Genomic DNA, 16,811 nt, shown 5'->3' with positions numbered 1-16,811 from the left:
GGAGAACGTCTAAAAGCTCGTGAACGCAATGATTGGTTTTGGACATTGTCAATTACCAAGGAAGAGGCGATTTTTTTCAATAACGCGGAAAACTAACATGAATTGCATATTCTGTAGGCTACTAGTGCATTTGTTTTCAGAGTTAATTAAAATAATGAATTAATTGAAGTCCATGTAAATTCCATAGAGAAAGAACCCCACACTATGTGCACATAGGGTAGGTCACCAACAAAAAAATGGAGCAAATGCATCCCTTTTAGTATCACTTGATCTATGCTGCTCAAGCAAAAGCATTCCATGAAATCATTACTCAAGAAAGAGTAACCGAGGGCATCCTGTCGGGCTGTATCACCGCCTGGTACGGCAACTGCACCGCCCTCAACCGCAAGGCTCTACCATCCAGAAGGTGAGGTCAGTACAGGTGCATCAAAGCTTGGACCGAGAGACTGAAAAACAGCTTCTATCTCAAGGCCATCAGACTGCTTAACAGCAATCACTAACTCAGAGAGGCTGCTGCCTACATTGAGACCCAATCACTGGGCACTTTAATAAATGCCACTTTAAATAATGCTACTTTAATAATGTTTACATATCTTACATTACCCATATCACATGTATATACTGTATTCTATACCATCTATTGCACCTCAGCCATCGCTCATCCATATGAATATATATATTCTCATTCACCCCTTTCGATTTGTGTGTATTAGACAGTTGGGGAATTGTTAGATTGCTTGTTAGATATTACTGCACTGTCGGAACTAAAAGCACAAGCCTTTCGCTACACTCGCATTAACTTCTGCTAACCATGTGTATGTGACCAATAACATTTGAAATGACGTCACTGTGAGGAACACCATTGAGGCAGGAAGAGAAAGGAAAAGAGAAGGAACCGTCAGCCAGGTAAAGGTGTTAGCGGTAGGCAGCGCCCTGTTTATTGTCCATTGACTTTACGCTGCCTATTTTGGATATTCCTCAAACGAATCTGGAAATAAAGTTAAAGATTTTCTTCTTCGTTAAAACGGGTAAGTAAGCTAGTTTGCAGTTATTTACTTTCCAACTTATCAGAGTGAAGAATGGGGGGGGGGTTCATTGTCTCTTGAACCAACGTAGGCGACAGGCACGCGGAAATATTACAAATATTCTTAAATTCTGCCAGTGGAGAATGCCTTGTTGGCCAAATGCTAGTCACTAATGTGGTACCACACTCGGAATACTAACCTGTATTTCATTTAACAAAATAAGAAATGCTCTCATTTGACCTCAATCGTCCCTAGACAACTAGTATTCATAAATGCAATCATTCAGTTGTCCATACACCATTTCTCCACACTAGAAGTAAAACAAAAATACAGTTGACATAAACATAACAATGCTCATCATTTCTATCAGCTGTTTGAGGCAAATCATCATACTTGGAATTATATAAAACCCAATATCAAAGAAGCTGTACTGGTATTTAAAGGTAGCCTCAGCGATATGACGTGATGGAGAAAGTAAACAGCATAGTGGTTCATGCCCCATTCAAAACAGCTGGGAACTCTTACATTTCCAACTTCAGTGTGTTCAGAACAAATTGGAATGAGAAGGTGGTGAGAAACGATCTCCAAATGGGAAAAATATTTTTATGGTCATCCAACTCGGAATTCCATTCGAGAACTTGGGCTTCTTTCTAAAGCTCTGACTTAACAACTTGAAGATCACTGACGTCATGATTTGACCTCGTTTTTTTTTCCGTTTTTTCCCAGTTGTCTTGTAAGCACCATCAATTTCTAAAGGCTTCCCATTGGTGGCGGCCACTGATTGGCTGAATACACTGGGTGAGAGGTGGTTGGAGTTGTCATTAAAGCAGCATGATTTAAAGCACATTTTTTAAACTACCTGTAGTTTCTTTGAAAATGTATAAAGTGATCTGTGTCTTTAAACAACCAGTATAAATACACCTGTTTCACTTTTGCAGGTAAAAAACCGAATCACCACTGCTGCACATGCTGCCACTGTTTTGAACAGATTAGATTATACCAAAGATGGTACAGTGGGAAGATGAGCATAAACTGCTTCTCCAGTAGAACGTTGGTTAGCTAAGCTCATTAGCAGAAACATTGTCAATGGGTCTTAACGGTCGCCAAACCTGCGCATGTGCAGGCTGTCAAATCAGTCAGTTTGTCACTTTCACGACGTTAAAGTAATAACATGTTCAACTACTTAAGACATTGGCTCGAATCTAGGTTGTGCCTTTTTTAGATTTTAGAGAACATTTTAAATAAATAATTGTTCACTTCTCTCATTGACTTCTCAAACCCTGGTCTGTTTTGCAAGCATTCCCGGAAGTTCGAGATGTTCCGGCCTCTGGGTTTAGAAACTCGACTGAGCAGCCAGCTCACAAACGAACGAGTGCACCAGGGCAAATGCAACAAGCAGCATGCAGATGCAATAAGTGAAAACACATGATCTAACTGAGGATAGTTAGCTAACATAATGTCACAAAGCATGATCTAACTGGGGATAGCTAGCTAACATAATGTCACAAAGCATGATCTAACTGAGGATAGCTAGCTAACATAATGTCACAAAGCATGATCTAACTGAGGATAGCTAGCTAACATAATGTCACAAAGCATGATCTAACTGGGGATAGCTAGCTAACATAATGTCACAAAGCATGTTGCACTAGCCAGTTAACTTTCATTCTGAAAGAATACACCCGGTTTGATACAACCGGTTTTATGCTGTTTAGTGTACCCTGTCAGTAGAACCTGATGATGAAAAACATGGGAGGACGAGACAAATGGCCATGTTGTTTTTGTTCCCCCAGATCTGTGACAAGAAGGTTCTAGCTAGTAGTGTATCCCTCTGTCCTGTAACTCTTTTTGGGTGTAGTTGTCCAGTTTATCAGGTCCCAGGCTCTCATAACTTATTATTTATTTATTTACAAGCTTATTACAATTTGCTTTATACGCCATCTGTACCTGATATAGCGGATCTAGTCTCACGTGAGGAAGTAAGCCGTCTGGTGCGATAGACTCATTGGGCGGAGGAGACTAAAGCAGACCCAGAAGTTCTGACTGAACATTTGAGCACCCCAGGATGGTCCATTTTACTTTGTGCTGTTATAATTTCTGCTATGAAATTCTGCGATGTCATTGGCAGTTCCCCTTCATAGCAAATAGCTGGCAAAGCAATCCAAGCAATGTTCTCATGGCCTATGCGCCCTCTGAGGAGGTGCTGCCTGGCAGTCACTGAGGAGTAGAGTGATAACTGAACATCTTGTCTTGAACCATTTTTTTTTTTTAAACAAGAAAATTTACACATTTACCTGGCTTTTTTTGATGTCATGGCTTTAGAAATTTCTGATAGGCTAATTGACATCATTTGAGTCAATTGGATGTGTACCTGTGGATGTATTTCAAGGCCTACCTTCAAAATCAGTGCCTCTGCTTGACATCATGGGAAAATCTAAATAAATCAGGCAAGACTTAAGGACAACAAAGTCAAGGTATTGGAGTGGCCATCACAAAGCCCTGACCTCAACCCTATAGAAAATGTGTGTGCAGACCTGAAAAAGCATGTGCGAGCAAGGAGGCCTACAAACCTGAGTTACACCAGCTCTGTCAGGAGGAATGAGCCAAAATTCACCCAACTTATTGTGGGAAGCTTGTGGAAGGCTACCTGAAATGTTTGACCAAAGTTAAACAATTTCACAGCAATGCTACCAAATACTAATTGAGTGTATGTAAACTTCTGCCCTACTGGGAATGTGTTGAAAGAAATAATAAATAAATAATTTTCTCTATTATTCTGACATTTCACATTCTTAAAATAAAGTGGTGATCCTAACTGACCTAAGACAGTTAATTTTTACTAGGATTAAATGTCAGGAATTGTGAAACTGAGTTCAAATGTGTTTGGTTAAGTTGTATGTAAACTTTAGACTTCAACGGTGTGTGTATGTATGGAACTTTTTTTTACCAATCACAAGTGGGGCACCGCCCCTAATGGGCGGGCTGCCGCTGGATCCCAATACGAAACAGTAATGAACAGTTTTTTTTGGTTGTTTTTGGGGGGGCTGTTCGTGCACACCACCTTTTCTCGAGGCAAGCCGAAGTTCGTAGCTGAAGTCTACGCCCCTTCATTAGACAACAGTAGGGATGCTTCAATGAAGTGTTTGTCATTCAACGAGGATGACTCGTTTCATGCAAATCTTCACTTGAGAAATACTGCACCAAGCATCTTAGTTAGATTTAAAATTATGCAACTAAGATCTCTGCAAAAACGTGATTCTTAGATTAATCCAGACTTTTGATGAAGTGGCTACGACATCTCAAGATGGACGCAGTACTATTGCAACTTTTTTTTCTTGTTTTTCAAGCGAAGGTCTTTTAAGGGAGTATGTGAACTCACTCATTGGGTTCGCCTAGCGGAGTTTGGCTAGGTGCCAGCTGAACATTTACAGCGTTGAAGCACAAGGCTCAACTTCTCCAATGTTTTGGTGCCCTGGCTACCAGCGGGAGGTGAACTCATGCACCTGCGAAGATACTGTGAGAGAGCGAAGTCTTGCATCTCGCTCGTCTCAATGCGAGCGTTCGAGCTGAGCACTTTTGTCAAGACGTTAACCAACGTTGGTCACCACCTTTGTTTTGCATTATGGGTATAAAAAGGATCCGACTTGCAACTGCATGACCTCAACAACCATGTGATCAAAGGTCATGAACTTTCAACTGCAGTCGACTAGAGTTTTCTGCAGTTGCTCCTCACCAACTGCAACTTGAAGTCGTAGCCAAAGCATTGTGGGAGACGAACTTCTGGGTTTTTTAGAAGCAAAAAGCAGAGATGGCGCAATACTGGATGGTCACTGTTTTGCAAGCGCCAACCCAACTTTACTATTTTTGTGATTCTTTTGTAGTTTATTTTTACTTTATTTTCACAATGTATCCGCTTCCATTTCTTACAACCTACAAGAACTTTTGAACATCAAATCAGAGTTACTTGCGTTAATTCCATCTTCAACTTCGACCCATCTGCCCTGGGCTCCTTGTGTAATTCCGACCCAATTTTCAGGCTACTCAAGAGGAAATGCAGGCATTAGAGGCAAGGGATGGGGGAGATCCTGGTGAGGTTAAGGCGACGGCAATACCGGACCACCTCTTCCCTCCACTCTACTGGCCAATCCATTGCTATTAAGATCAATCCATGGCTGACCTTAATGAGCAAGTACCCCAAACACCAGTCTTGGGGTCAATATCAAGTGTATTTGACTGCTTGACATATTGTTTACCCAGTAACTTATGTGAACTTACATGTATTGTCTAACATGCTGACCACACCGCCCATGTCACAAAAATATATTTACACGTACATGTTATTCAATCTTTGCATCCACACTGCTCGCATGCGTCAGAGAGCGTCTGCGTATCCAGGCACTAAAATAAAACTTGGTTCTATTTGTGATGCTTGACGCGCTGCAAGTCCCGCCTCTCCAATCTTCTCATTGGTTTTGAGGAACATATACCCACTTGGGTGATTGAAAGATGAACTGAGGTCCACACTCCAGTCCAGTTGGTAGTGGTAATGCACCTTTTTAAAGTTTGTTGTCAACCGCCATATAAAGTCTGAAGAAGAAGCCTGAAGGAGACCGCAATGGGACGATGAAGAGAATTCTGAATCCAATGGTGGTAGAATCAAGAAGAATTGGAGTATTGTCCAAAAGAATGGAAAACTGAGAAAAAATATTGTACAGTGATGAAAGTGACCCTTCATATCTAGTAGGATTATGGTTTGTTAATGAGGAGTAGCTGAGCAAAGTACCAATTTTGAAGAATCCATTTGAGTTATCCAGACATGGGGCAGAGAGTGCTGGGTAAAGCGAAGGCTGTGATGATTATAAGAGGCTTGCTTGTTTCGATTTTTTCTTTTTTTGTGCTTCTGCGGATCAGAAGGAATGTGCGTTGCGTCTCACTATTGAAGTGTCGTGTGTGTGTGTGTCTTTGGAACAGGGCACCCTTCAAGGGGGCTATATCTGGCGTCTCGTGGGAAGTCAATTTTGAAGAGATTAAAAATATTCCTGGAGTGCTTGATGCACTTCAGTTGAATCTTATGGTGAAAAAGGGAAGTCTCTGTTCTTTTTGAGTCTCCCTACTTGCAGTTGGTATATCAACTACAGAGTCAGAGCATTTGTCCCAAGACCAATGCAGTGCGATCATTGTAAAGCTTTTGGTCATGTTTCAAGTGTTTGCAGAAGGGAGAATCCGAGATGTCCAAGTTGTGGAAAAGATTATGTGTGGAAATTGTGACATATTGCAATTGTGGTGGGAACCATGAAGCTACATCTATCGATTGCCTGACAAGCATAAAAGAGAATGAGGTGGCCAAAGTCAGGGCTGTCCAGAACATTTCAGCAGCAGCTGTTAAACGGGTTGAGGTTTTGAATGGTGCTCCTGAAGAGTCCATGGTGGTGGAAAGGCCTTCGCTGCAGGGGGTTGCCTTTCACCAGCAGGACCCTGGCATTTTAAAGGTTAAGAAGGTGGCCTTCATAGCTATGGGGTTAAAGGGCACTGCCAAGGTGGAGAAAAGGTCCAGGAGGATAGAAATTGTGGCCGCGGCGGAGTGGTTCCTGGGACTGAAAGATTTCTCGGCAGAGGAGTTACATGGAATATTGTCACAAGCCATACCACCCTCAGGCCCTAGAGTCTGAGAAGGGAGATATGGAAATGTGATAGAAGGAAGAAGTGGGAGTTGTGTTTTGTTGTCAAAGTACTATTCTTATTTGAGTGGATTACATTAGTTTCCCTATCACATGGATTTTCTTTTCACCTTGTTTTGGGTTTTCAACCCGTCCAGTTGGTGGCAGCAGTACACAGTTTATTTGGGTTGTAGTCCGCCATAAAACCCACAGAAGAAGAAAAAGCCTGAAGGAGGAGAGATGACTAGAAACAAACTCAGTTTACCCTTTTATCTGTCTATTTAATTGTCGGAGTAGAGGACCTTGTGCATTTCAAGTAAAATAACAACCCAATGTTTATATCCCAGGACAAATTAGCTAGCAACAGCAAGCTTGCTGGCTAAATTGCCAAAAATGTTTAACGATTTTCGACCGGTCCCCAAATTAATATAATTGGTTCAGAGTTAATTTTGCTAATTCAATCTGCGTGTCCTGATCGCGTCTGGTGTGGGTGGACAAAATCAACATGCGTGCGATGGCGCACGCACATGAGCGGTGTGGTAAACATGTAATCCTTTTCTGTACAGTGAGTGTGTTGTCCTTCATGTGATTGAATCAAATTCTGCAAACTGACAACAACATGAAGGTTGAGAATTAAAGAAATACACTGGAGGTTGTAGTGAAGCTGACATGAAATCAATTAACGTACAGTAAGAATCTTTGTACTCCGTTTAATCACAATCTGTTACAATTCCATGTTGCGCAATCACAATTAATAAGGTACAAGGGCATGACGTAATGGCAACAACACCTATGTTCTCATTCTAGTAGCCTATGCACTCACTAACTGGTTATATTTTGGGAAGACCATCACAAGAATACAAAACAAATCTTGTGAATGTTAGAGCTCGGGCTGGTATCTAATTTCCTTATCAGAATATTCATTCTTTGGACCATGTTGATCATGTTCGGCTTCGTGTTGGAGAAGTGGAATTCCGATTGTATCCACGTCATCGGCAATAACAAAGGCAACTACAATGTCTGCCATAGTGGCGTTTCCTAGAAACGGCAGAAGGTAACCCGACTTGCTGACGGTGAATATGTGCCTCCCCTGACTTTACTCCTCGACATCCGTCTACAGTCGACTACTTTAAGTTTACCACTCAAATGCGCCCAACCTCTGCTGTGCTGCTCCTGGCAATGTCATTTAGCTGAGTCTACCTTTTTAACTTTACAGTTGTTTTACTTATTTTGCCAAAGGTTAGGGTTTACCATAATTGGATTATAATGGTGCTGGGACAGTTTGATTAAAAAAAGCTTTAAGTAAAGTTAAATATCTGTCACATGATTGCATGAAACACAGGGCCCTAATCATGTCAGTGCAACTGCATAGTATTATTTTAGTTTTTCCTTAGGAATTCCTGCATGGAGAAACTCTGAGGCCTACGTATGTTTCAAGTCTATTAAAATTGAAAGTAGTCAATTCAGGAAGTAAACTTCAAAAACAATTCAAAATGTGATCTGCATCTTTTCAATTACTTCTCAATAAACTGAGTAGAAGCTATAGTATTTATTTCAAATGTTTTTGAATATTACACTTAAATCACTTCCTGAATTTATTGCCTTGAATTCGAATTGACCCCATCCCTGATCTACTGGGCCACAGCTCCCTGAATTAAAAAAAATAAAGTCCCTCCCTATTGTTTCTTACTAACAGAATCATGATGAAAGAAGAGCTAGAAACGACCAACCGGCCGGACAACACAGCCTTCACACAGCAGAGACTCCCTGCTTGGCAGCCCATGCTGTCGGCTGGTATCGTAATCCCTGGGTTTGTGCTCATTGGCCTGGCATTCATTGGCATAGGTGTTGGCCTCTTCATCACCTCACAGAACATCACAGTGTTGGAGGTAAGAGTATGACTGACAAGGGCATCACTGGTCAAAAGTGACTCCTAGTTTCAGGATTTATGATACCCATGTATTGACCATTTGCATAAAATGTCATATTGTCCAGTTGTATGTTCTCAATTTAGTTATGAACTTCATCAGAGTAGCTCAATTTTTACTAGTTCAAATGAGACATTGCCTGTAACTCTTTAGGTACTTGTGTGCATCTTCTCCTTGAAGGTTACTCTTGCGATCTGTTCAAGCTTGTTTACTAGCTCATTCGGTCACACAGGATGAAGATGATGGTTTCTGGCACACAACATAATGGAGGTGTGAGTTGTGGTTTTATGTTGATAGGTGCTGATCAATTTTTAATGCAATGCTTCATGTTAACACAGAAAGATTACACCGGAGTAGAGACCACCTCAGACTGCTACAAGTGCTCGAACCCCAGCGACAAGAACTGTACGTGCAAACTGGAGTTCTCCCTCTCCAATCTGTTTGAGGTAACGTGACTTTCGTACCCCTTCGCTTATTGAAGTTGTCACAGTAATGTGAGGTCTACATGTAGCAAAGAGCTGGTTCTAACTCACTTTTTGTTCTTCAGGGTCCTGTGTTTTTCTACTATGGTCTGTCCAACTACTTTCAGAGCCAACGCTCATATGGGGCTTCAAAAGATGAATACCAGCTCTCAGGGGATCTGGACTACTTTAAGGTGGGAAGAGATGTGAATGTGTGACAAATGATCTATGAACAGCCTCAAATGTTGTGACTTGACGACCTATCACCAACTGTTTTCCCCATCTTTGTTGCAGACACCTGTTTCTGCATGCTCTCCCTATCAGTATGATGCCAACCAAAAGCCAATTGTGCCCTGTGGATCATTAGCAAACAGCATGTTCAATGGTACAAGCCCATCATTCATTAATTAGAACTCTAGTAGACTGTTTTATTACCACGCTGCACTTGGAGTAAATATTCTGTTCAACGTTGTCCAGTAATTCAATCTCTGCGTTGTTTTTTTAAAGACACCTTTAAGCTCTATCAGATCGTGAACGGTACCAAGAAGCTTGTTCCCTTTGATGGAAAAGGAATAGCGTGGTGGACTGACTACAACATCAAATACAGGAACCCTTCTGTTACTCCTCTAAAGAACGCATTCAATGGTAATGAGCTCCGTCCAGAGACCATGACATTAATGTATACAGTGAGATGCCTAATCAATAATACCCTACATCCACATGTCTTAACACACTGACCTAGGAGTTTTTAAACTTTGTTTCCTTTGAACATGCTATACAAAATAAAGGCATTTTAATTCATTCTATGAAGAGTGCCTCGGTCCTCCTTTCTTTTTGATGAACAATTCATCCCTTTTACCAAAGAGCACCTTCTATCTACCAAAATCTGACTTGTGTACCTCTGCACCTTCTGTCTACCAAAAAACAACTATTGTGTACCTTAGCAACGCTTCCCTTAATGCATTTTTTCTACACTGACCTAGAAGTTGGACCTTACATCGACTTTCATTTACTTTCCTCACGTAGGTACTGTGAAGCCATCCTTTTGGTCCAAGCCGGCTTATGAGCTGGACACCTCTGACCCATCCAACAACGGCTTCGTGAACCAGGACTTCCTGGTGTGGATGAGAAGGGCTGCCCTGCCAGACTTCAGGAAGCTGTATCGACGAATCACAGAGGGTGACTACGCCAGTGGCCTACCTGCAGGGAACTACTCCCTTGAAATCGCCTACAGTATCTTTCACTTCAATATGTATAGGTTTATGGAAATGTCTATAAGTCAGTGGGCATGTGTGAAAGGGTGCAGGCTTAAGTCCTTATGAAGTCCTTCTGCCTGAAGACAGAAGAACTGAGCAATTCTGTAATTACATACGGAATGACAGATGATTCAAGCATTACAATGTCATATTACATAATTCAATGACCACTCCTGTAAATTGATGAGCGCTTATTTAATTATAATCCAATTGGCATTTCCACTCACTCATTCACCAGAGTGAGTGGACATGAAAACATAAACTGCATGTTGATGCTATTACTCCAGCTAAATGCAAGCAACTGTAATAATACTTTTTTTTACTCCACTCCGAGTGAGTTGTATTTCACTCCCATGGGGCTAGTGTCTCGTGTTACAACAGTTTGTTGCTCAATTGTTTACACCTGCATTTCAGCTCAACTGGTCTTACCAGTTGGGTGGGACTCTGCTTTTCAAACAGAGGAGAATGGCAGACATGACGTGGTAGTTTTTCGGCCTTGGAGAAAGCATATGCTAGGGAAAGAGTAAATCTTTCTATATAAATATTACCAACGGTGTCTAATTTGTATGGTCACTCTCAAATGGCACTCTATGTCCTGTTCGACCTTAACACACTCCTCCTCCAGACTATCCCGTGTTGAGCTTCGGTGGGAGGAAGAAGGTGGTCTTCAGCAACGTGTCCTGGATGGGTGGAAAGAACCAGTTCCTGGGCATCGCTTACCTGGTGGTTGGCTCTTTGTGTGTTGTCATGTCGATGGTTATGCTCATTGTGTATGCCAAGTTCAAGTTCCCTGAGGATGATTAATGTTCCGGCTCCATTTTCGGATGTTGGTGGAAGGTTACTCATATGGATGTGTTCTTCGAGTCCAGTTTCTGACCTGACCTTTTAGAGGTTAGTCATTATCTGGGTAAATTTAATCACTTTAAATTACTTGATTATACTGCCACGTCTGTCCAATATTGAATCTCGTTGAGAGAATTATGATTTACTGGGAGAGTTGATAGAGGGCTGTTTGCATAGTTCATTAAGGGTTTTAGTTAAGAGGTGAGTGAGGTCAAGTTGGACATTTTAAAGTTTTAAAAGCTATGTAATTTGATACTCTGGGAAAGCTGCATTTGAATCTTCTTGTATAGTTTAAGACCTTAGGATGAAAAAGCCATTCATAAAAACGTATTTTTGTTGCGTTACGTCACATTGGTAACTGCAGCTTTTATCATGGGTCAGAAAAGACCAATCTGTTCATACTGTTTGTTATAGATTTCTGAAAAGTAGAGGATCATTTACAAACATGGAGTGATTGTTATTTTTAGACAGGACATGTAAGCCATAGAATTGTATTGCCATTTGTTATTAGATAAAATTTCTGAATGTATGTATCTGAAATGTTTTGCTGTAACCCTTTCTAATGGGAATATATCTCAGGGTTGTATATACTGCACATAACTGAACATCCTCTTTTAAAAATGTTTTTATTGCAGTATGTTTCTTGTAATGGAATTTAGAAAATTCCTTGGTGAATTTTAATTTGTTTTCTCTGAAATAATAAATGTACAACTTGAGGAATGAACTGATAGCTCTCTGCCATCCCTTTGTTGAGTTGATATGGAATTAAGATTGCATCATCAGTGATTGTCAAAGAAGGCTCTGACAGTTCCATGGAGTTGTCACAATTACAGCTCTGAGTGGAATGTTGCCAAAGATTCTATGCTCAGTTTGACACATTATACATGTCTAATGCCTGTCTCAACTTCACTGTGTATGGTTTAATCTGGTGAAGATGGTATTTTCTATATGGCCCTTTTCCAGTCCCCCACCCCCCAAAAATTCAATTTTCCCCAGCCTGCCGGCATGGGCAACGGTTGGGATAGATATAACTCCAGAGGAACTTGCTGCATTTTTCCGACCCAGTACCAGTGGGATTAGCCAAGTTTTCAGTGCAATAGAACCTGTGCTCCCGTGCCTGCTGGTGATCTTCTTGCCATTTTTTGCCTTTAATATTCTTCACAAAATATACAAGAGGAAGCTGATCAAGACATTACTGGTAAGTAACATTATCATCCACTTTCACATCAGGGCAACATTTTAGATGTTTTGAGAAGCATCACTAGATATGTAAGTCTGCTTCTTCTATAGTTCTGCCCCAAAACATTGAGGAATACTAAGGATTTAACTTATCAAAATGGTGGTTAAAAAAAAGTTAAAATAATCCAGGGGGGGGGGGGGGGGGGGTCATCTCTGAAATGTGTTTTTCCTGCAGAAGTCGGATATGCTTAACACATCTGCCATGCTGTCAGAGCATCTCCAACAGCTGAAGGGCGTGGAGGTGAGGCTGCTAGCCCTGGAGAAGAAGCTTCAGGTGGTGGAACGTAGGAGATGGGGGAAAGCACCTCGAAATAACAGGGGCCGAGAACTAACCCGCTGTGACGCTGTGGAGTCTTCCTCATGTTGCTGCTCATCAGGAGAGAGTGAAGACGAGGGCAACCAATCAGGAGCTTTGACAACCAGAACCGTGGAGCGCTGACAACCAGCCCTCGGGAACGCTGACAACGAGACAGGACTTGGAGCCTGTTCTGTTCTTGAACCTAAAATATAACTAAGTTCTGAACAAAATGTTGCCTTCTTGTGTGTTGATACACCCCTGTACTGTGTTTGTTTTAAGAAAACTATTAGAGTGTTGGAATAATTAGAAAATTGTATAATTTATTATTTAAGATGCATTGTGCTTGTTACACTTGATTTGATGAGCACACCAGGGTGCTATTTTCACAAATGATTAATTTCCAAAGTTGGTATAGTTGTCACTTGGCTGTCATGATGCAATCACGGCACAGATGATGTAATAATGGGGCTGCTGAGCTATTCTGAGGTTGCACTGGCTCAGGTCCTCATTCGTTACTCAGACACGATTGGATTCACATCTCTGGCCTCCAAAGATAAGAATCCAGAGCTGTTTTTTTTTAACTACTTCATTATCTGAAGATGGTCTGTGTTGGTATTGGTGTGGGGCACTGCAAACACCCAACCTGGTCAAGGGTTGGGATGGAGATCACACCCGATGAACTGAGAAAGGTAGTGGAGAGCAAGGAGTATGACACCTCTTTCTTGGACATGGCCCTGCACAATGTTGGCTGCATGATCCTGGTTCTCTGCATGGCCTTTCTGGTCGTCTCCATGATGTACCTGTGGATCAGCAGGAAGAAGAGCCCTGGACAGGTTGGTGAATAGTTACTCTTTGTCAATTTGTGAATCCAGTTGCATCATTTTTGGTGGTAATAAAATCTCTGCCCTAGTTTTACATATGGTCTACATTGAAAATATGCACCTCTGTGTACTTAGCTACATAGCTAGCCTACGTTGCTTAGATAGCTTACAAAGGCCTGCTGGGACGGGTTGGTGAAAAGTCCTGAAATCTGTCATGGAAATTTCCCAGTATTTACCAAATCATGGGAGCAAACCACACACACAAGTCAGAGTTAGTTATAAAAGTCCATCTTCAATTATATGAGCTCTATCACAATCCTGTGACTCAGATAAATTCAGTGTCTCTCAGTGAATTCTCTGAGAGCCCCTTCCACATTGTAAATGAGGTCCTTTATAGTAAAGACACACACACAGGATAAGACAGCATAGACATTCATCGTTCAGCTTTGTCTCCTTTCCCAAACCCCAGAACCATAAACCAACCCTCCATATAAACAGGCATATATCAAATTGTCATTTAGATACAACCAACTCTAAATACAACCAATCCTGGACAAGCTCACGGAGAGGAGGGTGATGCTATAGGTTAAGATAGAAACAACATTGCAACCCTTCTTTCCCCACTAGAAAAGGTAGGGAGTAAGGAAAATATATGTTTACACATGACACTTTGACCTCTCCCCTCTCAGCGGCCCAGGCAACTTAGTTTTGACATAGAACAGATAACTGCAACCTCACCACAGAATTACACAAAAATACCATTCTGATGAGAATTAACTTACACCCATTTGATAAATATAAAACATCTTACATATGTTACCAACAAATTCTGATTATCCCACGACAAATCATACTGCTCTCTATGTATTTCTATGTCACTGTTTTTTGAAGGACACATTTTAGTTTTTTGAACGTATGTCTGCCAACATTTCTGTCAGGGCAAAGCAGGATTCCTCCAGTGCAAAGGCAGCATGCAGAAGCTGCGCCAGGGATTTGAGTTGCAGGAGCAGGTCCTGCTCAAGATGGATGGCATGGAGCAGCGTATGGTTTCCCTGGAGGGTTTCCTCAGATCCATTTGGAGGAGGAGATCCAGAGGCGATAGCAAACAGGAGGCCGCAGACAAGTACAGAGTTGTCCCGGGCTTCTCTGACCGCTCCGACTAATACCTGATTAACCGCTCAACACCTGAAGACCCGGTTTATGGAGACTGTTTTATGTCTACTGATTTTGGGATTCTGTTTTATGGACAGTTTTAGTGCATTTGGTAAAATAAGCATTTTAAAAACATTTTAAAATGATTTAAAAATAAAATGTGTGAAATTGCATCAGAATTGTTTACCTTTTATTTAAGGTTCATAGAATATGATTGATTCTAAACCAAGGATATATGCTTGATATATATATGTATGTGTGTATATATATATATATATATATATATATATATATATATATATATAACAAAAATTGAAATGGGAAATTAGGTAAAGCAAGATATATAAATCACATCAAAAAGGCCTAATGATTTTGAGGATTACTGGAAATTGTTTGACTTTGGCTACATTATCCAGCATTTGACAGTTTGATTTCCAAATCAATAGTGACATAATTTAGAAAAAACGGGTGGAAATTGTAAATAAGTACTTTATTTGACCAATCGCTGTGATTTATTATAATTTAATACGCGTGATGTTCCCATACGAGATATGACTACATTTTAATTAAATGAATACTTTGGCATATTTGTGATGAGATGAAATGACGCTCCCACATTGGAGGACAGGTAAACTATTTACGTCAAAATGATCCCACGAAATGATGGCGGTTCTGTTCCATCACTGTTCATGTTGATTAAGATATTGTTTTTCCACCCGTAATCTGGGACTATACTAAATATAATTCTAATTTTTGAAAGAGTCAAGTAATAGCAAGGGAACCAATTATCCATACATAGGCCCGCCTACCTGTCAGAAAAACGAAAGAAAAGCACCTGTATTGAAGCACCCATTCTACTATCTTTGACCATGGTTTTCTCAAAGTGGAATAAAACAATGTACATGTCTTTTGCCTCTCGTTTACATTAGCGAATCAATCAATTTGTTATTTGTATCTAAACGTGCAAACACTGCATTGACTGCATTGAAGGTGAACGGAAAGGCTCTGGCGCAACGAACCGCCCTTGCTGTCTCTGCCTGGCCGGTTCCCCTCTTTCCACTGGGATTCTCTGCCTCTAACCCTATTACAGGGACTGAGTCACTGGCTTACTGGTGCTCTTTCATGCCGTCCCTAGGAGGGGTGCGTCACTTGAGTGGGTTGAGTCACTGACGTGATCTTCCTGTCTGGGTTGGCGCCCCCCCTTGGGTTGTGCCGTGGCAGAGATCTTTGTGTGCTATATGTCTCAGGATGGTAAGTTGGTGGTTGAAGATATCCCTCTAGTGGTGTGGGGGCTGTGCTTTAGCAAAGTGGGTTGGGTTATATCCTTCCTGTTTGGCCCTGTCCGGGGGTATCATCGGATGGGGCCACAGTGTCTCCTAACCCCTCCTGTCTTAGCCTCCAGTATTTATGCTGCAGTCGTTTATGTGTCGAGGGGCTAGGGTCAGTTTGTTATATCTGGAGTACTTCTCCTGTCGTATCCAGTGTCCTGTGTGAAGCTCTCTCTAATTCTCTCTTTCTCTCTTTCTTTCTCTCTCTCGGAGGACCTGAGCCCTAGGACCATGCCTCAGGACTACCTGGCATGATGACTCCTTGCTGTCCCCAGTCCACCTGGCCGTGCTGCTGCTCCAGTTTCAACTGTTCTGCCTGCGGCTATGGAATCCTGACCTGTTCCCCGGATGTGCTACCTGTCCCAGACCTATTATTTGACCATGCTGGTCATTTATGAACATTTGAACATCTTGGCCATGTTCTGTTATAATCTCCACCCGGTTAGGTTTCTTCCTAAATTTTGGCCTTTCTAGGGAGTTTTTCCTAGTCAACGTGCTTGAAAAAACACCTGCATTGCTTGCTGTTTGGGGTTTAAGGCTGGGTTTCTGTACAGCACTTTGAGATATCAGCTGATGGACGAAGGGCTATATAAATACATTTGATTTGATTTGACGTGTGTGCCTCTGCCATACATACATTTCAGAACGTAGGCTGCGCTGCATCCTATGCTGAAATGTTGCTCTGAAGACTGCAATTGTCATACTTGTCCAGTAGATGGCACTGTCGCACACCTTTCTATCTAACATCAAATCAAATTTTATTGGTCACACATTTTTAGCAGATGTTATTGCAGGTGTAGCGA

General features: G+C 41.4%; 1 protein-coding gene across 5 annotated transcripts; it reads left to right on the top strand.

Annotated features, from left to right (window-relative positions):
• The first annotated feature begins 72 nt into the window (after positions 1-72).
• On the top strand, positions 73-11,894 carry tmem30b (transmembrane protein 30B). Of its 5 annotated transcripts, XM_021574761.2 has the most exons (9): positions 857-1,028; positions 1,752-1,823; positions 8,379-8,571; positions 8,949-9,056; positions 9,158-9,265; positions 9,366-9,456; positions 9,579-9,716; positions 10,098-10,304; positions 10,953-11,894. In XM_021574761.2, the coding sequence occupies exons 3-9, from the start codon at positions 8,383-8,385 to the stop codon at positions 11,129-11,131; spliced, it is 1,020 nt and encodes a 339-aa protein (XP_021430436.1). In that variant the 5' UTR covers positions 857-1,028; positions 1,752-1,823; positions 8,379-8,382; the 3' UTR covers positions 11,132-11,894. The 5 variants fall into 5 exon arrangements, with proteins under 5 accessions (XP_021430437.1, XP_036811014.1, XP_021430438.1 ...); XM_021574762.2 differs by lacking the exons at positions 857-1,028; positions 1,752-1,823 and adding an exon at positions 73-406; XM_036955119.1 differs by lacking the exons at positions 857-1,028; positions 1,752-1,823 and adding an exon at positions 113-411.
• The last annotated feature ends 4,917 nt before the right edge of the window (positions 11,895-16,811 follow it).

This window comes from Oncorhynchus mykiss, chromosome 19 (genome assembly GCF_013265735.2).
Source record: "Oncorhynchus mykiss isolate Arlee chromosome 19, USDA_OmykA_1.1, whole genome shotgun sequence".
NCBI lineage: Eukaryota > Metazoa > Chordata > Actinopteri > Salmoniformes > Salmonidae > Oncorhynchus > Oncorhynchus mykiss.
The sequence above is the reverse complement of the archived record's forward strand: the minus strand, read 5'-3'. Positions and strand labels throughout refer to the sequence as shown.

Excerpts from the sequence above, each read along its gene's own strand:
- tmem30b (XM_021574762.2), top strand. The coding sequence starts at position 8,383 with ATGATGAAAGAAGAGCTAGAAACGACCAACCGGCCGGACAACACAGCC. Across the intron at positions 8,572-8,948 it reads AGAACATCACAGTGTTGGAG|AAAGATTACACCGGAGTAGA; the intron begins GTAAGAGTATGA and ends ATGTTAACACAG. Across the intron at positions 9,266-9,365 it reads GGGATCTGGACTACTTTAAG|ACACCTGTTTCTGCATGCTC; the intron begins GTGGGAAGAGAT and ends TCTTTGTTGCAG.